The sequence below is a fragment of the Scatophagus argus genome, chromosome 2 (genome assembly GCF_020382885.2).
Source record: "Scatophagus argus isolate fScaArg1 chromosome 2, fScaArg1.pri, whole genome shotgun sequence".
NCBI lineage: Eukaryota > Metazoa > Chordata > Actinopteri > Scatophagidae > Scatophagus > Scatophagus argus.
This window is the reverse complement of record NC_058494.1, coordinates 8,662,889-8,690,511: the sequence shown is the minus strand read 5'-3', so window position 1 is coordinate 8,690,511 and position 27,623 is coordinate 8,662,889. Positions and strand designations below refer to the sequence as shown.

Here is a 27,623-nt window from a genome sequence, read left to right as displayed (position 1 = left end):
CCTGTCTCATTTACTTTGTATTGCGGTTTCAGTACAACACAAAGAAGGTATAAACAATAACAGTCTGACAACATGATGTATAAGAGTACAGCGTATGACATACAAAGTGAAAAATACAGCGATATTTCATATGTGCAAAGCATTTAAATTATACTACAGCAAGACCAGTTCTTTATAAGGCACTTGGGGGTGTTTTTTTTTTCTTTTTCCATTTTTAGTATCTCTATCAGAGCGTATCAGTCATTACTATGTCCTGTTTATTACTGGAGTCAGAGAGGAGCTGCTGTGATAACACAATCACTCGCTCAGGGGAGCCGTCAGAACAGTCAGAGCCAGGACTTCATGCCACACAAATCACATATAGGATGCATCATCCTGGTCAACAAATCAGGTTAAATGAATGTGTTTGTCATATATTGGAACAATAATCATTAGAGGTAGAAAGAAGGAAATTGAACACAAGTTGGAAGCTTCAGGGATGTTTCTTTATATACGCTCCTCCCTATTTCTAATATTAATTTCTGCATTATGCTGAAAGGTAAGTCAGGGGAACGAGCAAAGGAACTGATTAAAATGAACGCGAGTGTGTGACTTCAGCTCATTATGAGTAAACACAAACTGGGGAGCTTTTACAGCGATCGCCGCCTCATTAGGAGGGTGTGACGCACAGGATGTGCACAGCAGAGACACAGTGATGGATGAGCGGAAAACACACGGTGGTATGCATGAGTGAACTCCGCACCAAGAGAGTAACGGACAAACAGTAAATCCTCACGCCTTCTGTGTCCTGCCCACACACAGCAAGAGAGGGGCAAATAAAAGGCATGTGTATCAAAGACAGTCACATCATCATACACAGTCTGACTATAGTACAGTACTAAAATATAAATGCACCTTACTAACAACACAAGGTTTCAAAATCAACATTTTTAGGGCTCAACCCCACAACAAATGACTGACCAAGCGGCCCTTCTTCTTCAATGTTTTGTCAAGCAGTTTTTCTAAACTACTGTACATGAAATCAAACATCACAGAAGATGAAATGCAACGGTTGCAAAAAAAAAAAAAAGCATCCAGAGACAATATGATCTTTGGAACAGATGATCTTCATATTCTCTTCTGTCTTTTAAAATGTGCTCAACTGTCCCGTGAAGTGTCGCACCTTCATTGCCAGTTAAAGGAGCGACACGGCTTCCAGGTTCTCTTTGATTATCGTGTCCATAACCACCTGGAAGACGACCTGGATGTTGGAGGTGTCGGTCGCTGTCGTGAAGTGATGGTAGATGAGTTTGCTGGGCGTGGCATTGAGCGAGACGAAGGTGGCGGCGATGAAGCGGGCGGCTGAATCCACATCGCAGTCTGCACCTGGAGGGGAGATGAAGAGGGGTGTCAGACTCCACAATGAAACATCTGGCTTCTTTAAACAGAAAAGTGAAAAATAATGGGAATCCAACCCAGGGCACTACACCAGGGGGAAAACTTCAGTATCACAGTAATAGTACTGTTTCTGCAGTAAAACATCTCCTGTGACTGATATATGATTACCACTCTGATTCCAGAAAAGCTGGGAAACTGTAAAACAAATAAACCAGATTGTGATCATTTTCAATCCCTTGAACATCCTGACAGCAATCAATGAATCAAATGTCCTGACAAGACGAAAAGAAAAGCGCACGATTGTATAAACGAGGCTTCAGGAACACTTCGTAAAGCTGTTGCTGGTAAACACAGTATGTTTGCAAGTGATTGTATTTTATTTTTATTTATATTTTACACATTTTCTCCAACTTTTTTGAAACTGGGATTGTATACATGACATCAGATATTTATTACAGCTGGGACAAAGTGAGAAACATTTGACTGATGTAAGTGGTTGAGGTGGAGCAAGTTTTAACTACTTTATATGCAGTTGAGTTCAGTGGTTCCCAGCTTCAGGATCAGGCCCATCCAAACGGTCACAGGATAAATCTAGGGGGTCAAGAGAGGTCTGTTCCAGAAATCTGTTGTCTTTGTTTTTTTTTTTGTTTTTGTTTATGTAAACTATTGAACAATTTGAACAGTTATTAAAATGAAGCCATGTGAGACTTTTGAGAGGAAATCCCTCTTTGTTGGAACCTGAGCCAACACCTCAGCGGCCCTGATGAATCACAGAACCTGTATTCAGTAAATGTACTCAAGCAGAGAAGTAGAAATAGAAAGCTTAAATTAACAGATAAACGGTTTGAACATCCAGCTTCTGAACCTTTACATAACTAACAGTGGTCTAAAATGTTGAGTTTCATGTGCATTCAAATGAACACAGTGGGAACATGACGGGCTGATGTTGGTGGAGGGTTAATACTGTAGGTGTGTGGTTTGGGAGTCAAGTCATCACATCTGAGGTCAGTGTGAAAGGGACGCCTGCTCTGCTGGCAGACCCCAATCCCGAGTGTTTTAACATTTATATTGACATTTGCATGAGAGCAGAGAGGACACAGCCCCTGTTGAGCCCACTGAGACGTGGGGAGCAAAATGCTGAGGGGAGCGGACACAGAAATCTCACCAAAATAACACAGTCACTGCGTGCGTGTGTGTGTGTGTGTGTGTGTGTGTGTGTGAGAGCTTATCTGTCAGTCTTTGTATTTATAAATGTGCATGTTCATACTTTTCATAAAATTGGGTTTTTATGGCTGATAGAAATGTCTTCCTTAAATTTAACAAACCACCAATAAATTTTAGCTTAATATTTTATTCATGACAATCCATCATTAACTGGTACATTTTGTATGGACATCCCAGGATTTGTGGGGTGAAAACTTTGCTTTGTTTAATTAATTTACTTTTCAAGGCAGGTTGCGGTGTAATATTCATGTTGTGTGCAAACTGTTACTTACATACAAGAAAGATGGTTTGTGGATTACAGACCAACTGCATCATGAAAAACAGCTCAAGTGTTGAGCCATATGTGACACAGTTGTACTAAAAGAATCTTTGCGTGCATGTTCAGGTACAATACAATACTAAAGAAATACAATTAAAAAAAAGGCCAAAGTTCTTTGTGGGCAACATCCTCTCACTGGCCACTTTATTCGGTGCACCTGTGCGATTTCTGCCACAGATTCTACTCTTAAAAACATTACAATGTTCAAATTTTGTTGAAACTTTCTACAGCGTGTTAAGTTAACTACATGTTCACTACTGAGTTCCTAGTTAGTGGTGGTGTTGAACTGAACTGCACTGTACTGAAGAGTGTTTAATCGGTGAAACATCTGAAACACCTCTGACTACAGTCCAGTTTAACACCACAGCCTCAATAACAATAAGTGATTTTTATCTTCAGAAAAGTACAATTTGTGGCTGAGCTGCTGTATTGTCATACTGATCATTAGATTTTACAGTGGACACTGAGTACAATTTTACATGTGAACATCTGGAGATTGTTTGACCTCTGCAGTGGTGTATTTGGTGTCTTGGATGTCGTATATGTGCAGGGGATTAAAAAAAAGGGCACAATTAGCCACCATCAGGCCTACCTTTAAACTCTGGCAGGTATAACCGCAGATGTCGCCCCGAGCGTAAAATCTTGTCTTGAAAAAGGTCTATCTTGTTCATGAATAAAATCTGCAATAAAACACACACACACACACAATCAGCTGAGAGCACGAGAAGCTCATCACGAGTCAAAAGGCTTCCTCTCCAGTGGAAAAGAAAAATCAATCTCAAAGATCATGAGGAAAAATAAAACATTTATTTGATGAATCTCACCTGTTGTGCTGCAATAACGAACCCCACGATGAAACAAATAAATCAAATTCAAATATTATATTCACACATACACAAAATGTGAAAATCAATAGCGGTGTTCATACCAGCATGGGTGATGATGGATCATTGACTTTGCTTCACTCATCAGTGTGCAATCGATCACTCGTGTAGTCTCCAGTGCAGGCGCTCGGCAAGCTCGGCTCATATGCTCATATATCTCTGTCTTTACTGTGTTATGTCTTACCGCCTCTAAACTCAACTTGTGCTCAGCTGCCACCACCTGTCACAAGTACTTTTAGCTTTGTAGTCAACCAATTAAAACTACGGACAAGTTCTTTCTTTTCCGGCCCGTTTTGATCACAAAAAAAAGATAAACGCGCAGAGAAAAAGCCTCTAATAATAACCAGGGAGGGAAGAGGTTGAGCAGATTTTCAATGAACAGGATACAGAGCAACACCTAGGTGTCTAATTACCACTGAGCAGCCACAGTGAAGAGTTAATTGAGGTGGAGGTTACAAATTTTCCTCCCACGTACAAAAAAGTATCATTAAACACTTTTATTTAATGAGCCTGTTAGCCATGCTAACACACAGGCACATAAAACACGTCACACACAGACGTTTAACTGCCCATTTGGATCTAATGAAGCTTTAAATAACTTAAATAAATAACTTTCTTTATGATTCTCTGGATAACGGCATATCGAAACAGAAACACTGGTTTCCTTTGTAAACCTTCGGCAAATGCCTGCGTGTGGTTAGAGATCAGGGTTTTCTGTCTATGCAGGCTTGTCGGAAACAGAATTCCCAGTAAAAGGCTTCTGCAAAAGAGGTAACAGTGTTTGACGGTTGCGTCGACATGCAGCGTATTTTAAGTAGGCTTTAAATATTAGTTAAGTGGAATAAATTGAACGGGCTCATCACACGCTTGTTTTAATGTGATCATTTACCGGATACAGGAATGGAAAAACACAGAGGGGAAAATGTCACCTCGCTAAAGCGCACCCTAATTACAACTCGCCGTTTAATTACGAGTGACAGAAGACTCTGAGACAAAAGGCTGAGGCTGAGCCCTGTTTGTGTGGAAACAGCATTTAGAAAACACATCAGTGTTATTCTTGTCTCATGGTGTCACGAGAACAAATGGAGGGCTACAAAGAGATTTTGCATGTGTCTCCTCCACTCATTCATGTGCTCCATCCACCAGCTCAACTGTCAAACTGAACTGCAGTTCCCACCCTCTTCTGTGAGAGCCTATTGTCTCCACCTTTCTGTCTCACGATTTTTTTTAAATAAAGCTACGGCCACTGGCCTCTCATCCACATCTCATGATGAGTGGTGGATAATTGAGCTACAGCAGAAGTTTCCACTTTCCACCCACAGCAGCGGTTTGCAACAGGCGAGTGAGGCTTGAACGGGCCATGAAGGAGATCAGAATTAGAGTCTCACTCCTTTTGTACATACAGACTGTTGCACTTTCATAACAAAATTCTGACACCTGTGTTACCAAGACTACCATGAAACAGCATAGTCTTAAAGATGTTCTCGTTTGTTTGACTGCATCGTCCCTGCTGAGGTGGAGGAAATGGGTGAATTTCTCACCATGGAGGTGCTGCGGAAGAAAACGTTGTTGCATATGGCAGAGAAGAGCTTCATGCTCTCTTGAAGACGATTCTGCAGAGAGAAGACAACATCATCTGATTAGGTGAGACTTAACAAGTGGCATCCAGTTGCTTTGACGTGAGAGCACGAAGAATTGAGATGGAGGGAGTGAGTGCAGGCTGTACCATGGAGGGGTCCTCCACCAGGGTCATGTCGTAACCGCTGAGCGACACCACGAACAGCACCGCCCTGACATCCTCAAAGCAACCAATCCACTTCCTCCGCTCAGTTCTCTGGCCACCAACATCGTACATCCTGCACACAGGGAGATGGAGGGAACAAATTTAACAAAAAATATAAACAGAAAAGAGAAATAGAAAACACCTAAAACAACAAAAAGACAAGCAGGGAGATCTACATCTACATTTGCAGACATACCACAACGTCATGCACTTGAAATAATAATTAATGTTAGACCAGGATGTAAAAGAGCGGAGTCCATCTCATAGCATGGCAATGTCTGCAATGCTATAATAATTATTAGCAATAATTATTAGAAGTGAGTGTCAGACAAAAATGGTGGCACCCTTACACCACAATTCTGGACACGCCCCGATCTCTTTTCATTCTCGACTTCTGTATCTGATTTTTAATCAAAAGCATTTGACGAGCGATTGTAGCCCGACCCCCCTGTGGCCCTTCTGGGGACTACGAGTGACGCTGCTCTGGGCTCTGGCTTTGACAAAAGGATGGTGTAACTAGCTATTGCATTGGCTAGAACACTCATTTTGCAGTTATGGCAGCCCAAAGCTCGGCCTTCAGTTAAGATGTGGCTGAGTCAGACGGGCCACTGGAGAAGATTAGACTGAAGATTTGAGGAGGGAGGAGGTGTTTGATAAGGCGTGGGCGCCGACTGACACATTTAAGGGGTCTGAGGGAGGATATCTCTCCCACTGATGGGTAGAAAAACTGCGACACAATTACGATTGTGTGTTACTTTATTCTGGTATAATGTTATTGAAAGAAAAACGGAAAAATAAGAACTAAGAAAAGAAGCATTTAAGCTTGTGGTTGTTACTAGATTGCAGCATCATTTGATAACTGACCTGTTTACTGTGTGTGACAAGAGTTTTGCATATGGTATACATGTACTGTATGTGTATGTGTAAACAGGATATTGTATCTGCTGCTGGGTACGATGGGAAATGTAAAATTTGCATTTACAGACAGCATTTGCACACACTAATTAGGATGAAAAATACTGTTAAAGGAGGGATTGTCAAACACAGACGAGCTGAGAATGAGCCTTTACAATCAACAGTACAATCTTCCTCTGGGGACATTCGCCACAGCGTTAAGTAGAAAAATTCACCTTAAACTTCAACAATCTAATGTGAACTAGATAAACAAAAAAAAATAACTATGACTGAGAAGAAATCCAAAGGCAAGCAGCATCAATAGCTGTACACGTGTGGAGGAATAAGAGTCGCACAGTGTGATTCTGGACCCAGGTGTTCCTGATTTAGCAGTCCAGCACACTCCAATCAGAGGCCATCAAGAGAGAGCAAACACACCCCACCCACTGACACACACACACACACACACACACACACACACACTCTCATACCTCTGAGAAGAAGTCACTGTTCAGATTCTAAACAAGGCATTTTGTTCATATGCTGTTATATATTATAATTTGTGATCTTCTTACTCTTAACAGGATAGCAGAGAGATTTTCTTTTCTGCCAAACTTTTGAGGACATCAGTAACATATTGTACATAATACTACATATTACACATTTCAATGCAAATCCCTGCCGTTTGACATAAAATTGTAAAAGACATCATTGCCTGTGTGATCTTACCCAAAAAAAAAAAAAAATTAAAAATCTGTTGAGTGAGAGTGAAGACAGCACTGTATTCAAGTTATGTGTGTGCGTGTCTGTGTGCGCGCACATGTGAGTTTGTGCACAACTATGTGAAATGAAATCTCATTGTGAGTGACATGTCCTTTATCAGGATTCAATTTCCAGTAGTAAAGTGTAAGGATGTGCTTTATGTGTGTTCATGACCTTGCATACTGATGGCGGAGCCTACTGTAGCACTGAAGGACAACTCTGATCAATGACAGATTGTCTTAGTTTTGGATAAGGTCAGATATTCCTAAAATATGGGATTTACACTCACGCACACAAACAAAAAGAGGAGTGTGTCTCCCCTTTTTCAATTTTCATCAAGACAATCACAACATTCTCCCCGAGACAATCACAACACGGCAACACAAAGAGCGTAAAGGTCAACGTTCTACAAAAGGACAAGAGAGAAAAACACAACAGGAATAAGAGCAGAGAGACACACCAAGAGAGAGATACAGATCAGTGTTGCCCCATTTCACTCATTTTCTAAGGCAGATGTGCCATCTCGCACCTTCCATTTGAGCGTCCATTGAGTTAATGCACCTCCTTACTGAGAGTGGAAATGAACATGTGGAAACACAGACGCACCCTACGGGGAAACAAACAGGGAAGGCCGCACGACGTGAAGATGAGATGAGATTTACAATGAAGATTTTCTGAGCAAACTGAAGGATTTGTCAGTGAAGCTGATACCCCATTACACAAAGATATGCACTTGTGCACAGTGACCACCCTAATAACACACACTCAGTAATAAGAATATTGCCTGCTTTGCAAGTGGACACACACATACACACCGACAACCCTCTCGTGCTGCTAGCTTTCATGTCATATTCAGTCAAGTCCTGCATCCAGCAACCTGTCTTCAAACGAGCCAGAAAGGTCAGACATGATCAAAACTGAGCAAGTGATAAAAAATACAGTGAAGTGTACAAGTTATTTATTTCAGAGGAAGGCAGAGGTGTGCATTAGAGTTTGAGTCAGACTCAAATGACAAATATGAGGGCAAAACTCACCAAGACTAAGACTCTGCAGCCATGCTAACAGCTCTATGAGGCTCTACCTAGACTCAGTGAACGTTTAACTAAACAGTTAACTGACCATTTCCAAACCTGGGTTGCATCAACACTGCACATACATTTGTGCTCACAAGTTTACATACCCTGGCAGAATTTGTGATTTTGTGATTTCTTGGCCATTTTTCAGAGAATATGAATGATAAGAGAAAAACCTTCACTCGTGATTAGTGGTTGGGTGAAGCCATTCATTGCCAAACAACTGTTTACTCTTTTTAAATAATAATGACAACAGAAACTCCCCAAATGACCCCGATCAAAAGTTTACATACCCTGGAGATTTTGGCCTGAGAACATACACACAAGTTGACACAAACGGGTTTGAATGGCTACTAAAGGTAACCTTCCTCACCTGTGATCTGTCTGCTTGTAATCAGTGTGTGTGCATAAAAGGTCAGTGAGTTTTTGGGCTCCTGACAGACCCTTGCATCTTTCGTCCAGTGCTGCACTGACGTTTCTGGAGTCTGAATCATGGGGAAAGCAAAGGAATTAGTCAAAGGATCTGTGGGAAAAGGTAATTGAACTGTACAAAACAGGAAAGGGATATAAAAAAATATCCAAGGAACTGAGAATGCCAATCAGCAGTGTTCAACTCCAACTAAGAAGCAGAAAATGAGGGATTTTGTTGAAACCAAACCACGGTCAGACAGACCAACAAAACTTTCGGCCACAACCACCTGAAATATAGGATGCTCTGAAAAAAAATAGTGGTGTGGCTGTTTCAAGATGCACAATAAGGATGCACTTGAAGAAAAATGGGCTGCATGGTCGCCAGGAGAAAGCCATTACTATGCAAATGCCACAAAGCATCCCGCTTACAATACGTCAAACAGCACAGAGACAAGCCTCAAAACTTCTGGAACAAAGTCATTTGGAGAGATGAGACCAAAATTGAACTTTTGGGCCACAACTATAAACGTTACATTTAGAGAGGAGTCAACAAGGCCGATGATGAAAGGTATACCAGTCCTACTGTGAAACACAGAGGTGGATCGCTGATGTTTTGGGGATGTGTGAGCTACAAAGGCACAGGAAACTTGGTCAAAATTGATAGCAAGATGAACACAGCCTGTTATCAGAAAATATTGGAGGAAAATTTGCACTCATCAGCCCGGAAGCTGCGCATGGGACGTACTTGGACATTCCAACGTGACAACGATCCAAAACACAAGACCAAGCTGACCTGTCATTGGCTACAGCAGAATAAAGTGAAGGTTCTCAGTCTCCTCACCTCACCTCACTGAGCCACTCTGGGGAGATCTCAAACGTGTAGTTCATGGAAGACAGCACAAGAATTTACAGGAACTGGAGGCTTTTTGCAAAGAAGAATGGGCAGCGTTACCATCTGAGAAAATGAAGAGCCTCATCCACAACTACCACAAAAGACTTCAAGCTGTCATTGATGTTAAAGGGGGCAATGCACGGTATTAGGAACTGGGGTATGTAAACTTTTGATTGGGGTCATTTGGGGAGTTTCTGTTGTCATTATGATTTAAAAAGAGTAAACATGGTTGTTTGATAATAAATGGCTTCACTCTACCACTAACCATGAGTGAAAGAAACATTTTTGTTTTATCATTCATATTCTTTGAAAAATGGCCAAGAAATCATAAATTCTGCCAGGGTATGTAAACTTATGAGCACAACTGTAATTGTTTTTTATTGTTACCTAAACAACACATACTCATTCACCACAGGTAATTCTCTTATACAACTCACATTACCTGTGGTGTATCGCAAGGCTCTATTTTAGTTTTATTATTCACATGTACATGCTCTATATGCTCCTGCCTGGTCAAATTTATTTATTTTTTATTGAAAAGGGACAAGTGCAATCAAACATAGTTACAAAAAAAAGCATTGCAGCTGATGCGTTGCACAAGAGTTTATAGCTAATGCTAATTCACAACTCCTGTCCCTGGTTGGGCCTTTCTACACACACACATACACGTACACACCATTTCTGCATGCACACACACACACAGAGAACCATTCAGAATCACCATGAATCTTTCCATTGCCATGTGGATGTGACCCTAAAAGCCTAGCTACTGTTTTAGATTGTCCCAGTGATGTCAACTGTTGCACAGCACAAAGTTTTGTCCAATACAATAATTCAAAAACAAAAATCATACTGTTTGGTATGCAAACACCAACCAGTCTAACTGAGCGCAGAGTTAGTTCTTTTTCTATTAACCAGATTTTAAAGCCTGCTGCCAGAAATCTGAGAGGAATATTTGTTACAGATCAAAGCTTCAAACCAAAAATTGTCCAATTCTGTGTTATTTAAATAAGCCTGATCACCCAAGTTTAATCAATACTGTCACACTCTGACCTGGAAAAAGTCATTCATGCACTCCTTTTCTCTAGACTGGACTTCTGTAACTCCCTCTTTTCTGCAATAAAACAAAGGTCACTTCTCCAACTAGTTCAGGATGCAGCAATGAGGCTTCTTACAGGCTTCAACAGATGACATCACATTGACATCAATCCTAGATTCTCCAACTGTAGGCTGCCCGTTAAGTTTTGATGTAAAGATTTTATTGATCACCTCTAACGCTCGTCTGAGTTTGGCCTCAAACAACACAACAGAAATGCTGACCTCACACGAGCCAGTTGGCAGCCTTAGATTCTCAGGCATTGATCTTCTGACTGTTCTAAAGTCGAGGTTTAAATCTAAAGGTGATCATGCTTTTGCCATCAGGGGAAAAGTAAAGGTTGACCGAAATAATTACATTTCATCTTGTGGGGAACATAAATGTATAAAATTTCATAGCAAACATCAAATAATTGTTGAGATATTTCAATCTGAACCACGTGACAGACCAACACAAACATTGTCATTCTTTTAGAGCCACACTGCTGAGCTAAAAATCAGTTGCAATTAAATTTTGACTAAAATTGCAGCGATTTTTGTTTGTACTCAGACTTGAGGCTTATGACCAGAACTCCACTTGAGTCCTGAGTGGCACTGGGTCCCGTGTACAAGCACAAACAACCCCTGTTGGTGACTGGCTGGAAAAGTTTTGTTTGGGTCGCCCCTTTTTGTTCCATTTATAGAACAAGGGCTGCGTACAAACAAGATGTTAATGTCAGTGCACACTGAGGACAGACAGCTAGCAGACAGTGAGGAGATATTTGATGAATTTGACAAAAAAAAAGGGTTGATTGATTGATTGATTGATTCTATTTATGAAAATTCATAAACATTCTTGATTTAAATTACAATTACCAAATAGCTAGTTTAGGACAATGACTTAATTCTCTTTAAAAGCTGATGTTTTTGAAATAGTTTTGTTCCTGACAGCTCTTTGTGCTGAAGAGAGGACTGAACATGCGCTCTGTCCATGGTGCATATACTGTGTATTTCATCATTCTCTAAACGAAAACCGATTAAACTCACTTCACTCTATACAAAGTGCAAACCTCTTCTTCATTTTACATCATCTTTTCCTCCTCTCCTCCATCCACACCTGACAATTCTTGCTCCATAATGTTCACCCTCATCTGCAGTGTTGTAATTATAATTATCAGAGCAGCTGAAGTTAATGATGCAAGAAAAGACCCAGGTCCTCATTACACTGAGGGGTCAGAGGTCAAACAGGATGTCTGTATGCAAACTAAGCTGTGTAAAGCTGTCAGACTGTATGCTCTTACACACACACACACACACCCAGACAAGGAAAACTGACAGCTTATGAAGACTGTCATTCCTTACACCATGGATTAAGTGTTTAAATAACGAGATAATGACATCCGGACTGTCACTAATTTCTGTCAGATGTTTTGTCTGTGTGTAGAACTGAACTGGATTTGCTCCTTTTTGAAAAAATGAAAATGATCAAAACTGACAAAATAATATTTTTTCATGGAGGTAACAGGAGCACAGCACCTATGAACATGTGCTTACAATTACAGTTTTAGTCCTTCCTAAGTGAGACCCACACATTAGTGGGGATTGTATGATGCAGGCTAAAGAAGAAGACATACTGAAGGGTAGAAAAAGAAAGAGAAATGCTTTAGAAAATATAAAATATACTTAATATTTTGGGAATTAGACATATGTTGTCTTTCCAAACCTTAGATGAGAAGGTTGATATCACTGTAATGCCTGTTAAGTGGCAGGCTAAAGCCCACAGGTAATTAGCTTAGTTTACACTGGAAGCCAGGGGCAAGTTAAAATGATCATCTTTAAAGCTCACTAATTTACATCTATCCCATTTTTTTAGTTCATACACAAATAGAAATTCTGAACTTTGGGTGTATTCAGAAATCTACCCGACCAAATGCAGTTTGCGACAGCTAATTGCCAGCTATTTTGACCACTGGCCTTGTGAGCAGTTTTAACTAGCAGAGGAACACTGGATGTGTGTGTTTGAATACCATTTTCATTTCCAGAGAATGTGGTTGCAGTTACATTTCTTTCTTATCCTCCATCTCTGAATGCAGGTGAGGGGGGTGTTGGGAAAGCTGCAGTCCTCTCTTTTATGCAACAGCATTGAGGCAGATGAAACTCGAGACCAATCTCACTCTGTCAGACTGTGTGGGACCATCACGCTTGTCCGTAGATGGTATTTAATGTTAATTATGCAAATCGTGAACATTTGGTCACATTCATTATTCAGAGTATCTTTGATGAACAGAAGGAACTTTAAGAGATAGTTTGGGTTTTCAAAAGTGGGGCTGGATGAGGTACTTAAGCCTTAATAAGTGTATCTGATACAGTAGATGGCGGGAGACATGCCCGCAGTTTGCAGAAGCAGCAGTAGCATTAGTGGTGTAGACAAGAGGGCAGAAGCAATCTGATGTTAGACATTGTTAAGGTCTTGTACATCATTAATGTCTTAATATTTAGCCTGTATATAACAGATTCCTCAGATTTATTTGTTTCACAAACCCCCTTCAAAAACCCACTGGGGTTCCCCACTTATCTATTTTACAGTGCCCTAATTTTTTATTAATTTCCAATGGAGTTTCCTTAAGAAGAACTATGTAATTTTGTTATTTGGTACACATTATAAGAGACACAGGAATGTCTTTCAATTAAATATTACTTCATTGTGAGGGACAGTCAATGACATGCAACAAGAGTCCCAGCTGAACTGACCTGGGAACGTTTGGGATAAATGCTACAAAATGCATGCTAACCAAATCTACTACTAACTTCTGCATTTTTTTTAAACTCACTTCAATTTGTGACTTGACATTCGCAGATTCAACAGAGCAAAGACATCCTGCAATATATAAGGCATATACTGAATCATTTAAAAACTGTCAGGGTCACATAAAACAATTCTTAAATAATAAAATTTGGAGTGTAGGGCGCAGATGCTGGCTCAGATGAGAAATCTTGAGTACCGACCAACAAGATGGAGACAGTCATTGAAGTGGGGGAGACAGTTTCATGTTGTGTTAGCGACAAGTGCAGCCTCAAATTGAAATCTTCATTTCAATATCAACTCTGCAGTCTTTTCCAAACCTCTGCTGAATAAACACTTATATCATTCAAATGCTGAAAAGTGCCTCTACTTATAATTAAGGAAATAATATGTTAATTTATTAGTAAAAGGACATACTTTCTATACCTGAACAGAAAAAAACTCACGCTGTATACCTGCCATCTTTCTCTGACAAACACAAACTCTTTACTTCTCCAAATCCTTTTAATAGCCTTTTTGTTGTCAAGTTTGAAATAATTACATAAATTTATGTTAAGCTCTTCATCAGCCCCAAGGGCTTGATCTCTTCAAGTTGCAGACATGAACCTTCACACACACACACACACACACACAGAGTGCTGCGTGTCAATTAACTATACTAATTATTTATCTGCTCAAGAATTCAGGCAGATAAGAGCGAGGGTGTGTGAGGGAGGGGAGGCTGGCTCTGTCCTGCAGCACCACCTGGGACTCTGCCACCCCCAATCTGACACAGTCACCTTGTGGTGACGTCACCATCACAATGTCAGCCAAGGTTAAAAAATAAATAAACCCACAAATTTAAAACAGCAAAAAACAACTAGTACTTTCAGAGTGAGCCAACTGTGCTGCCAGCAGTAAGACCGTGAGGAAAAAGCAGCATTTATCTGCACGGGACTAAAGATACGATTATGATCAAAGTGTTTCTTTTCTAGTGAAACTTTTCCTGGTGTGAAATACTTCCTCTGTAAGTGAAATGTGTGCATGCTATTAAATGCAAAATACACACATAAATCAGCAGCATCCAGAGATGCATGAGAATTATTTAGATGTGACACAAATGCCCCAGGCTGAAGTCATCTTCTGACAAACTGACTCCCTCTACAATGTTTATATGCTAAACAGAAATCTTATGAAAAGCTGAGGTAATTATGTTTTATTATTATAATTCCATGTGAGATGTAACATTGAGCACGGATGAAGGACAGGTTGTTGTTGTTGTGGTAGGATGAGAAGACAGGTGCTCCTCAGGTAGACATTACTAAGAAAGAGGAAGAAAGTAATGTGATTTTCTTGATATGATAGATACACTGGAGACCGACACTAAGAGACACAGACACACACACTCTCACAGAAATGTGTGTTGTACTGCATGTATAGCTGTTAACCCTCGATGGCCCATTACCTTTCCAATAAAACCAAAACCTCACACAATCCACATGCTCTCATTATGAGTCCACACTCTGACCTCTCGACAGGCACTCCTATGGACCACAGCTAAACTCAGCTTTTACCATTTCTGGAAAAGAAAGAAACAACTTTATATTTTTCTTTGACTGGTCTATTTGTCATGAGATTATCATTTGGAATTGTGATATCCACGACTTGTGAGAAATTAATCTGCTGTTCACACTAATGTCCACCCCATTTTTGATTGTTTGTTTTTTGGCTTTCTAATTTAATTTTTATAGTCATGCTAGGAGTATGACTGTAGGGGTGGAGATGATGATCTGTCTGCCAGTCCACCATCTTGGTCCAGACTGAAATATGCAATGGATTGTCATGAAATTTTACATCCACCGTTCCCAGGAAATGACTTCTGACTTTCTCTTCTCTATTTCAATTCTTTCAACGTATTTCAATACCTGTATTTTGACCTGTTTCAGCATTTTAACTAGTTAAAACAGCCTAAGCAAATACTTAGCAAGCACATGTCAATTTTCTTCAGAAAATTATGTCATTTCCAGTTTAAGAATGTATTTTTGTCATATATTCTTATGCATAAGACAGCATTTTAAAAATGGATGTATTTGAACCATTGTGGCCATTTTGTTTTTTCAAGTTGTCAATATTTATCAAAATCATCAGCATCATTAATAGTTACTGTTTTTTCAGTGTTGGCTTTGTCTTGATGTTGGTTTGAACAGCATCATGTTCCGTTATAGAGACATCTAATTCATTAATATCTATCGCCCTGTCATGACCATCAGCTCCTTCAGGAAATGAGTTTGGCCACCCGAGGATGATAAAAAAGTTGGTATTATGTGACACCAGCTCATTGATCAGAGATGAATATGGTCATCTGACATCAGCCTCCTGGGCTCAGATACCTGCCCTCTGCGTTTCCACTGATAAGACTGAGCCACTGCTGCTTTTCAATGTGTGTGTGTGCAGTCAGTAGATGAGTGTAAAGCCAACTGAGAGCTGCCGCGTTGATGTATTGAATGAAGTCGCCAAATCTCAGTCTCACATCTCGTTCCTATCACATGGCTGCGGATAGAGATAAGAGTGTCACGACTAAAGATGTGAAGTCAGTTGGTATGACAGGCGCTCGTGGAGAAGTCGAGTGCAGCTCTGACGGAGTTGGTGGTCATAAGCACCCTTAAACTGCAGTATAGCATCTTTATGAAAAGACAAGTGAAAGGTCTCTACCTGAAAATGAGGTGGTTGACTTTGAACTGGGTCTCTATCACGCCTGTCGTCCTCAGTCGTACTCGCAGAACATCTGTCTCTGTGGGTACGTAATCTGGAGAAGTGATGCGGGTCATGTTCTCAAAGAAACTTCAAAATGAGGAAAAGGAGGAAGGGAGAGAAAGAGAAAAAGGGTACAAAAAGGTAAAAGGCAGGGGAGAAACGGGGGGATTAGTAACCTGCAGACAAACTTGAGATCAAAAGAGAACAAAGTCCTGTATTGGTTGTACACTTGTACATTGTGTGTATGTGTGTGTACATGTGTGTCATGCCAGTGTTAGCAGTCAGGTGGTGAGTAAGGTGTGCAGTGATAAGGCTGGAGCCCCAGGGGGCGCAACAGCTCATCATGATGAATATTCACACTGTGCTTTACCATAATCACACACTGGGGCTAAGCTTTCAAAGACAGATCAGCTATAAACACAGCTAGTGTAATCAACTGTATCATGTGTGTGCACTTGTGATCTTTTTCCAATCACACACACACACACACACACACACACACACAGACACACAGACTGTGATGTTTCCAGCTACCTGAACTGACTGTGACATTCTCAGCTAGTCATCCTGAATCAGGTTCTTGGACAGCGACAAACATCCTGCTGCTTATAAACCACACTGCCCGGTGGACGCTGCTCAGTGCAGACAACATGCGAGTGTGTGTTTTGTACTTCTGCCTTTGTGAGGACCTCTCTGAGTTTTAGAGAAAGGGGTGATTTTTGTAGTGAGTCCTTAATTTTTTAAAAAAGACTGAGTTAACTGATTATTGATGGCAGCAGAAGAATCTGTCAGATGAATGTTATCACCACATAAAGCTGATAAGGCAGATGTTTTATCAATAGTTACCTATTTACACTTCCAGCAGATACTGAGCTACATTAGCATTCATTTTGTGTGGCTACCTGAGGAATAAGCAAAATATACATTCTCCTTTTAGCTCTACTTTGGACTCCACCGTCTCCTCAGGGGAATGTTTCACTCCTCTTAGTAGTCAAATGCTTCACTATGTTAACCAGCTAGGTGTTAAATGAGTCTGCCTGCTGCTTGGTGCCAAGCAGGTGGTGTACAGTGACTTTTTCTGAACTTTTTCACTGAACGAAACTATGTGGTTGGGAGTTCATCATCAAGTACATCCAGTCCTTTCATTTTTAAAATAAATGAAAGCTTAAAGCTTTAAGGGGTAAGATTTGATTGGGCTATAACTTATTTTTATAAAATCAACCTATCGGGCGACAATGTGAAAGGGATCGCTTGTAGTGAATCCACTATTGCACAGACACCGCTGACAGACACAACCAGCTGGTTAATTTAGAAGAGCATTTAGGAGCAAGAGGGGCAAATATTTCCCTCAGGAGTTGGTAGAGCCCCAAAACAGAGCTAAAACACAGTGAATATTTGACTTATATTTTCTAACTGTCCACAAACACAACTTCAAATGAATGACGGTGTCGCTCTGTGACTGCTGGATCTGACCTCTTTTTAGTGACACTGGCATCTTCCCTCTGGAAAATGCCTTGTATCAATAGGAGTCCTCACAAGTATAGAAGAAGAAGTGTGTGTGTGTGTGTGTGTGTGTGATTGTGATGTGCGCTGGCTCTCAGTGGGAACCGGGGGGGGCTGTCGGTGTAGATAACCCCAGAGCCGAGGCCTCTCACTAGGGTGGAGGATGAGAACAGACGGCCTCCTGGTGGGTCTCAGCTCTGTCTTACTTCTGCATCACACACGCCACCCCCCTCCACACTTGTTTCATGTTCATTATTGTGCCTGCATACGTTTGACTTTCTCTTAAGCATTCAGATGTTTAAACTTCTCTCTGTGATCACATTTATTTATACCTCTGAGTTTGAGCAATTTTTTGTGTCATGTCAACCAATACAAAACAAACACACGCTTGTATTTTCAGGTTGCTGTATGGATGCATATAACAGCTGTGGAGGTAAATGCAATTAGTTTACCCAGGTTTGTCTCCCTCCCTCTTTCCTTCCCACTCTCCAGACTCTGATAGCCAATGACAGCAAGCACACGGCTGAGCATCAGCTGCTGAGTCCAGCTAATTAGACCCCTGCATGTCCTCAGCACAGCATGAGTGTGTGCTGGAAGAGTACTCACTACAGCGCAGAGTCATTGAGCTCGTACTCGTATCCCCGGGCCGCGGCGGCCCTCACCCCCTGGTCGGCCCACAGACAGAACAGGGCGTGGCAAAGGAAGGGAAAGAGCACCTGTTCTTCGTCAAAGCACCGCCCACACGACAGGACAGAATGGGCGTGGACCTGCAGGAAAATACACAGACAGAAATATGGATGGACGGGCGGCTGGTCAGGGAGGAGCAGAGGTCAGATGGAAAAAAGGATGTGTGTCTAAATGAAAGAAAATGTTGGAGTCTGTCTCTGCTCTCCAGACTTGGTAATCAGTATAGATGCACAAATAAATGAATATGCTCATAACACACGCAGTAACATGCGCACACACACACACAAACACACCCTGGTGGCATTTAATAGAGGAAATACTTGTCATAATCTCCCAGCAGGAAGTGCAGAGTGGGTGGATAGTGAACGAGCTTTGATAACTTTGATAAAGTTCAATAAAGTTTAAATCAAATCGAACCTAATGATCAAACCACCCACCTAATGACTAATTTTCTGTTCTGTCTATGGAAAACAAACTGCTGTTTTTCGTGTGATCAGATGCAGGACATGTGGCTCCAGTGCTCAGATGCTGCTCTCTAGTGGAGATCTGGCTGCAGTGCAGGAAAACCAGAAGCCTAAATCTCTGCTCCTCTAAACTGAAGAAGAATAGGAAATAAAAAGATGGGGAAGAAAGAGGACGAGTCTGAAAGAAATGAAAAACAGAAAGACAGGCTGACATGGAGACCTGCAGACAGACTACCTTGTTCCTGCTGTTAGCCAGGTTGATCCGGAGGACACCCATGCCATGGAGGACAAACTTCATAGAGGTCAGGAGGTTATCCAGCACTGCAGGCTGCAAAGATCAAGTTCACAGGTCAAGTTCATGAACAGCTCTGGCAACAGGACAAAACCAAAAGATTTAAACAAATGTCTGGATTGTCACATTACATCAAAAATGTGAAAATGAACTGTACAGTGAGGAAAAGAAAACCAACATGTTTTCAGAAGATTCCCAACCTTTTAAACTGAAAAGAACATTAAAGGAATAGTCTCACTTTTATTTATTTATTTGTTTTTTTTATTTTTTATTTAACTTTTATCAAGCTGGATGAGAAGACTGATATCACTCACTCACTTAAGCGTAGAGCTGAACTGCTGCTGCTCTGCTGAACTGCAGTCAGGTGATAATACTCCGTGGTTTCATCAGTGTAAGTGATCTCTTTCACATTATGTACTATTCTGATCCATTTTTAATTTCGAAATATTGTTTATTGCTGTTTTAAGATACCTGAGGTCTATCTATTACCCCTTTGCTTAAGCTTTTATGGTTGTTGTCATGCAGAAATTAACATGGGGTGAAGTTTTAAAATTAACCAAAGGAGAAATTCCACTGCGCGACCTCAAATTATTTTTAATAATAAAATTTCTGGCTTTGAACAGCCCACCAATTCTGTATATATATATATATATATATATATATATATAATGTGTTTGCATCTCTCACACCCCATGGACCAGCTATCAACCCTATTGTAAGAGAGTGAAAGTATACTGTGCCACTCACATAAATCTAACTCATAACTCTCTTTTAGTGCTTGCAAAAATTGACACTTAAATGATGAGCAGAGCGACTCCTGCAGAGAAGTGTCAAGTGTGTATGTGTGTGTGATGTACTCTCCATCACTCTAACGCCAAAGATAAGCTTCACATTCCATCACGATTCTATCACAGTCTGGTTGCTCTTCTGTGTGTGTGTGTGTGTGTGTGTGTGTGTGTGTGTGTGCGTGTATGTGCGTGCATGTGTGTGTGCGCCAGTGTCCAGACTGAGATGCGTTGATCTCCTGGTGAAACGTGTGCAGTGAGAGCTGGGTGGACTGCTGCATGATGACAATAGAGTCAAATTAGTCTCTTTCAGAAGAACCTTTGACGAGAGCGCTGCATTGACTTGTGTCAGAAATAAGCTTCAGGAATCTTCCCCTGTATGGAGCCAAATCATTGACTTGAAAAAAAGATTTGAAATTGACATGATATCAGCTTAGAGGAGGTGGAATCAGAATGACAGCACAACAAAGAAGACTGAGGGCCTTGCCAGGGTTGCCAGGATTGCCAGGGAACTTGGCAATCGCAACCAGACTCCATTAACAAAAGCAGTAATTTTACTGTGCAGAACACAGGAGTTGCTGGAGTATGCCTGCCTCGATCAGATAGTTAGTTATAGTGTTATTGTGAGACTCATCATAACCGTCATCTGCTCAGATATGCAATTTCATAATAACACATTCTTACAGTCTTAAAAAATTAAAAATAAGAATTTCCCTTCAGGGATAAATAAAGGAATTCTGATTCTGAAACAACAAACTGGATACTTAACTGTTATGGTACAGGTTTTATGAGCCAGGCAGTTGATGATGTATATCTCAAACCTCAAGACATCTTTACATGTTTCATGTATAAAACGTGTAAACCTACACACTGTGTAATGAAGTCCTCTTTGGTGTAGTGAACAATGGAGGATTAATACCAGGTTCAGACTACACCATGTTTATCTGTGATACTGACTTTGATGTTTTTAGAAAAGCCTTACAAAAACAAAAATGAAACAACAACCCTGTTTCACATTTCCACCTCGCAGAACCAACAACATCATACACTATATAGACAAAATGGGACACAACTCTTTACTATTGAATTCAAGTGTGGGATGGGGGTGTCTTTCAGGGACTGGGCTCAGCCCCTGACTTCCAGTGAAGGGAAATCTTAATGCTTCAGCATACCAAGACATTTTGGACAATGCTATGCTTCCAACTTTGTGGCAACAGTTTGGGGAAGGCCACACAGAGTCCTGACCTCAACCCCATCCAACACCTTTGGGATGAACTGGAACAGAGACTGTGAGCCAGGCCTCTTGGTCCAATATCAGTGCCTGAACTCACAAATGCTCTACTGCATTAATGGGCAAAAAGTCCCAAAGAAACACTTCAAAATCTTGTGGAAAGCCTTCACAGAAGAGTGGAAGCTGTTATAGCTGCAAAGGGGGGACCAACTCCATATTAATGTTAGTACATTTAATATAATGTTGTTAAATTCCCTGTTGGAGTGATGGTCGTGTGCCCCCATGCTTTTGTCTATATGACGTGTGACTTTCACGTCGCCATGTCAACATGTATGCACGGCAGAGCAGTTTGTACTCTTACTGGTCAACATCATGAAACACATTGTGGAGGTTGTTATACACTACCCCACTGGGACTGGTCATACTGAGTTAAGGATGGCAGAAAAAGGTTTGTTATGAGGCATCAGTCATTATTCATTATGACAGCCGACTACACGGGAAAAAAAACATTTATTTGTCACACCAATGTCCATTTTCAAACTCAAAACAGACTGAAAATTAGGTCAAGTTGTTATCAGTCTGATAGTATGCAGTTTCAGTCTCAGGCTTTCAAGTATAAAAGAGTATGATGATAAGTAAGACAGCGTTTAAGAAGACTAAAAGACTATGACAAAGCAGTGCTTTGAGCTAAACGCTACCATCAGCATGGCTAACAGGCAGATGTGAGATGGTTATGTTTACCTTGTTCACCGTCTTAGTTTAGCATGGTAGCATGCACTAAACAAAGTAATCCATCCAAAGTGACTGAGATATTTCACTGAAAGCAAAGACAACCTGTTGGTGGTCGACAGGATCTACCATCTGGTGAACATGAATCCCTATCTCTCTGAGAGTTGTTGGCATACTGACTTTCAGTCTGGATCAAAGTGGTGGACTGTCCAACCAACCTAGGGCCATGCCGCTCTGCCAAAAATGTCTAAATTCTTTGCCATGGATTATAAGAAAGGAAATACACGCAGCATGTACTCATTAGATTGTAAGGATACACACAAGGCATTTTGTTGAGAAACACTGGATGCAAACAGAACCTTTGTTTGATTACAAGAAAACTCCACAAGGCACCTTCAAAATCAATATAATACATGGTAATTTGACAATCTCAGCAAAAATTTGGCTTTAGAAGCACAGCAAAAGCACATTTATTGGATTTATTAAACTGTAGTCAACTGTGCTGCCATTTCTGCTAACCCCCCGGATTTACAACAAATGAATTACTTTTAATTACTGCTCATCTCATATCTGATCCAACTGTTGTACTTTCATCTCTGTCTTCCCTTGGTTCACTCATCTGTCCTTCCCTCCCTCCACCTTTGTCTTCCTATCAATTGTTTCCCAAGTTCCTCCCTCACTGACTCAAGGTTTACTTTAGGTTGGTGTTGACAGTAAAGGTTGGGGAACAGAGGGCGGAGGGAGACAGGCCATGGCATGACACTTGTAGCCATTTCTCTAAATACACATTTAGTATTATTTCTACCAGAAGAGCTTGTTCTAGCTCTTGTAACTAAGTGGAGTTTCAAGACCCTTGAAAAACACTGCGATTTTTTAATTTTTCACCATCCAGTGCATGCCTGCACACACCCACCCCCACACACAGGCCTGGGGCCACAGGTGTGTCATTGTATGGTAATCCGAATCCACCACTAGCTACACCTCACTTCTCCGAAAAAGTATATGGTAAAAAGACACTATGTTTTCACAGTCCAACAGACAAATCTCACACACATTTCTAGCCATTGTTGCCTGATGGGTATTAATACTCCAACTGCCACCACTGTTTAAAGCATTGTGCTGCACTGTGTGCCAGTGGAGATATTACAGCTCCCACTGCAACAGAGTAATCTCTAAGTCCATTGGGATACACTGAACTATTGTTCTTGTCAGCTTGCTGTTTGGATCAGCTCCCCAAACACAGAAAACTAAGTTGTCTTATGTTGAAGAATGTGGCTGAACTGGTGGTGGCCTCATATTTAATCATTAACCACAGACTGCTCTGCTAATAATGTATAACTAAGTATGTGTTTGTTTGTAAGTTTAAACTTCTACTGATTTCACGAACCAAAAAACTCAGAGCTCTTCCAAGTGAGACAGCTCCCACATTTGTTGTATTTTGCGACATGAGACAATACTCACACAGACGTCTGAATTTACAAAAAGGCTTCAAGGCTGAAAATTAAAAATTCAGCTCATAAATGTTATCCATTGCCAGGTCAGCATGTGCACGAACACACAGAAACAAAGCATTACTTTTGTTGACACAGAGTTGTGTGTACTGGAAGAGGGTGAAGACAAAAATCTGCCTATCTGCAGTAAAAACAACACCATGGCCTCAGGCTGCAAATAAAGGAGGGATGAGACAAAGAGGAGCCCCCCTTCCTACCTCTCCTGCCCTTATTCCTCTCAAAGACACTGTCCTGTCATGGTCCTAATGCAATACAAACCTGCCTGGCAGGGCTACAAAGAGCCAGACAGAGTAAAACCCTCACTGTGCATTCAGGGGAAATCTGAACGAAGGGATAGCTGGGAGCAGAGGATAACCTGTTCAGTCCAAGGCAGGGAAGAGACATTTACCACTGCACCGGTGGACACACGGACACTTGTTGAAGATAACAGGCTGGGTGTCAGGGATAGCAACAAAAGTGCACACACAAGACCGATTTAAAAAAAAAACCCAAAAAAAAAAAACAACAACCATGAGGTCATATGTTGTTTGTGACACTGCGTGTGTGTGTGTGTGTGTGTGTTTGAGAGGCTGGAGAGGGTCAGGGAAGGGAAGGGCAGGGCAGGTTTGTGGGTTAGTGTCTTTTTTTCCACGTGAAAACAAAGGCGTTGCCTGAGAACAAAAGCAAACCCAACTGACAGGAGAGAGAACAAAAGATATTGAACTGCTGACATTAAACATGTGTTGTCTGCAGGCTTGCACATGTAAAATATCTTTGTATACTGATTCCATAGTTGCACAAATGCAACATAAAAAAAAAAGCTTCTGAAATCTGTTGTGCATAGATAAAACAGGAAATTACAATTGAACAATACACATTACAATATTTATTTTATACAATATTTGTTTCATTCTTCTTTCTGTATCACTCTGTGACTTTTAAGTACCAAGCAAAACGTGTAGCAACCCAGACTTTGTGGTGCGTCAGCAAGCTGGTCGACCACTTTGGTGCAGACTGAAATTTCTCAACAACTATTGAATTACTGTGAAATTTGCGGTCCCCAAAGGATGCATCCTACCAGCGTGATGATCTTGGCGATCCCCTCATTTTTCCTCTAGCGTCGTCTGAGGATTGAGATTGATTTATGGTGTTTGGTACACATTGTGTTCAGCAAGATAATCTTCACAAACAAACAAAGCATTTTAAAGCATAAATGCAAAAGTCAAAAGTTAAAAGCCAGTCAGCCACTAGTAGAATCATAGCTGCTTGTTAGCAACTGCTCAACATTTAGCATTTATTTTCAGTTTAGTGCAGTCTCACAGAGCTGCTACCATAGCGGTGGACTCATGGCAACATAGTACACGAGTTTCAGTACTGATATCAACACAGTACTCTTTTTTGATAACTTAATTTGAGCTTGTCTGCCATTACCTTCTATTTAACAAAAAAAAAAATTCACAAACGTTACATGTTTTCAGAACACTAGCAGACGAACAACAGGCTTTGGCTAGACAGAATACAGGCTAACACAGTTAAAATTAAAAAGTTAATGTGACTGAGAATCAGACTGGACGTTTAAGGGCAATCTGTGGCTCTTGTTACATATTTCATTTGGTACCAAAAAATGTCCACAAGGTTTTGATATCCGCCTGTGCTCAAACTGGTAAAAGGTTAACTGACCTTCTCATGGGTTCTCTCTCTTGCATCTCACATGATGCTTGTGTTGACAGGAGTGAACTGGAGATAAGGTGACTGTTGTGAAGTCACAAGAGGCAGCAGAAGGGGAGAGCAGCACAGAGAGGGAGCTGAGGCATCTGGAATATCTAGGAATGCATTCAAACATTCCAGCTGCCTGTACAAACAACTGGGACCTTCATACAGTGTGTCATATCGGGGAGAGAGTGTATGATTCTAGCCAATGAACAAGTGCCAATATTTTGACATACTTTGACAGAATTTTGCATATTTTCAGGATATGTATATTTTCTGTGGCAAATAAGATGGGAACACACACCAAGCCTGTGTGTAAATATAGCTCCCCTACAAATAATGGCAAGTCATTTTTGGTCCATTATGAAGTCTAGTAGTTTCAGTTGGAGTTTTCTGTGTTATATTGTGCTTCAGGAAGTCTGAGTTGCGTTTATGTGCATTCAAACTCAGCCTGAAAAAGACGAGTAGCCGATCTTTTTTTGCTGGTATAAGCCTGATGATGCCATGATCATCTATGAAGTTTGCCCTGACAAGGCTGTAATTTTAGAGCAGGTATATGAGGCACGGTGAGGACGGAGAAATCCGTTTTCTGTCACTGCATACGCATTATGTAAATAACAGAGGGGAGAGAAAAAGAGGAAAAGACACAGAATAGCAAAGGGAAGACAAAAGGAGAGCAAAAATATGGGAAGAGGTTAAAGGAGAGAGATGAGGAAGAAGATAAGCCTTCAGTATCTGGTGCCTGCGTGTGTGTGTGTGTGTGTGTGTGCGTGCGTTTTGAACCATTTCCATTCTCCCCACCCCATCTCAACCCCTAATACAACAGAGGAATTTGGCTTTCAGTCGCTCACAACACACACACACAGGAGAAAGAGCAGATGTGAGCCAAACCACTGCATACCAACTTGGATCTGACCCCGGGTATCATGAGAAATCTCAGCCCCGCACAGGAACTGAGCATTGGCTCATTTTCCATCTCATGTCCATCACTGCTGCCCCATCCCTAATGTCATCTAGCTCTCATTTTTGTCGTGCCTACAGCATAAACTGACCTCTGCACACATGCGATTGTTATCACAGTCACCTGTGCTGGAAACCATAACATCAAGCTCTCTGTATGTCAATAGGCTGTTATCTGATTAAAAAAAAAAAAAAAAACATCAGGCAGGGTGAATCAGCCTGTAGTCTGTGTGTGAGTGTGTGTGTGTTTCCAACCTTGAAGGTGGTGAGCTCTTGCTTGTTGAATCCGTTACTGTGGATGATCTTCATCTGTTTAACCAAAGTACTTTTCCCGCTCTCTGCTGCACCTGGGGGAGGTTGTAAATGCTGATTAAACTGGGTCTTTAAAAACATGCATTAGATTTCATCTTCATTTCATCTTAAACTTCAGCATCTATTAATCTGCGTTGAGGTTTTATCATCGTATCTGCAATGGTTTTGATTAAGCTGTAGCAGTCTGGATCAACCAAAATCTATGGTAATCTTTCCAGTCTGCATGGGGAGCTTCATGAGGACTTTTATCGTGTCATCCACTGGAAAGTATCCAGTTAGAGACGCAGGTAAAGAAACTCAACAAGAAAACAGTCTTCTATCTGATGCCTTTGAGGTGAGTTCATGTCAGCATGTCAGTCTCACCGAGCAGGAGTATCTTAACCACGTTCATCTCCCGTTTGGCATACTCGTACAGGTCTCTGTCGATTTTGGCGCTGTGTATCCTCGCCTTCTTCTCCTCTGTGGTTTCGGTACCGAGGCACAGTCCCATCCCGAGCACTCATCTCCTCCCCAACAACAAAAGCAGGGAGTCCAGACTGGGATCAACTCCAGCTGTTCTATATAAGCTGCATGATCCGAGCTCTCCAGCCACTCCGCAAATTGCAGGGTTACTAAGCAGAAAGGTCTCTAGGCAAAAGCAACTTCAGGCCATCTCCAAAACAACAGCCTTCAAACTCGCCGTTTGTGTGGGTCAAACCGTCCGGGCAAGGCTGATTTTACGCATCGCTCCAAGTGGCAAATCGAGAAAAGAAGGTAACTTTTCAGGGGTGGAAACACCAAACTATTAAGTCACCGTGCGCCACAGCGATTCAAACTCTGTTCTACCGCCTTGGCAAAGACCCCACATAATCCTAAACGTGCCTCCTCCCACTGCAGCCTGCTGCCCCGATGGAAAAGTTGTTGGACTTCCCTGGGAAGTGACGTGCCGGGGACAAAACTGCTGAGTGCGTCATTCCGTGTGTTTCACCTGTGCGCGCTCCCAAAACCACCCATCACATCGCTATCGCGTCTTCTGATTACATGCTCAGGTTGTAAAATGTAGATTGAAGCCGCCGGCCCCACGTAGGTGTTTTCAGTTATTGTGCCTGTTTAGAGCCGCTCAGGTTACGCCATGTGTGTGTGTGTGTTACAGTAAGTGTTGTCACCACAACCACATACTAAAGAGAGTCATAATGTTTGAACTTGTCCTGCAACACACCCGCACAGTCCTGGCGAGGTTTTATGGCACAAA

At 41.3% G+C, this 27,623-nt stretch overlaps 1 protein-coding gene across 1 annotated transcript; it reads right to left on the bottom strand.

Annotated features, from left to right (window-relative positions):
* Positions 1-4: 4 nt before the first annotated feature.
* gnav1 (guanine nucleotide binding protein (G protein) alpha v1) lies at positions 5-27,440 on the bottom strand. The gene is made up of 9 exons (XM_046406032.1): positions 26,756-27,440; positions 26,336-26,427; positions 19,119-19,211; positions 18,339-18,499; positions 16,188-16,316; positions 5,531-5,660; positions 5,346-5,417; positions 3,513-3,600; positions 5-1,365 (listed from the first exon to the last, which is right to left on the bottom strand). The coding sequence occupies exons 1-9, from the start codon at positions 26,880-26,882 to the stop codon at positions 1,175-1,177; spliced, it is 1,083 nt and encodes a 360-aa protein (XP_046261988.1). The 5' UTR covers positions 26,883-27,440; the 3' UTR covers positions 5-1,174.
* Between the last annotated feature and the right edge of the window lie 183 nt (positions 27,441-27,623).

Excerpts from the sequence above, each read along its gene's own strand:
- gnav1 (XM_046406032.1), bottom strand. The coding sequence starts at position 26,882 with ATGGGACTGTGCCTCGGTACCGAAACCACAGAGGAGAAGAAGGCGAGG. Across the intron at positions 26,428-26,755 it reads GGTTAAGATACTCCTGCTCG|GTGCAGCAGAGAGCGGGAAA; the intron begins GTGAGACTGACA and ends AACCTCCCCCAG. Across the intron at positions 18,500-19,118 it reads TGGCTAACAGCAGGAACAAG|GTCCACGCCCATTCTGTCCT; the intron begins GTAGTCTGTCTG and ends ATTTTCCTGCAG.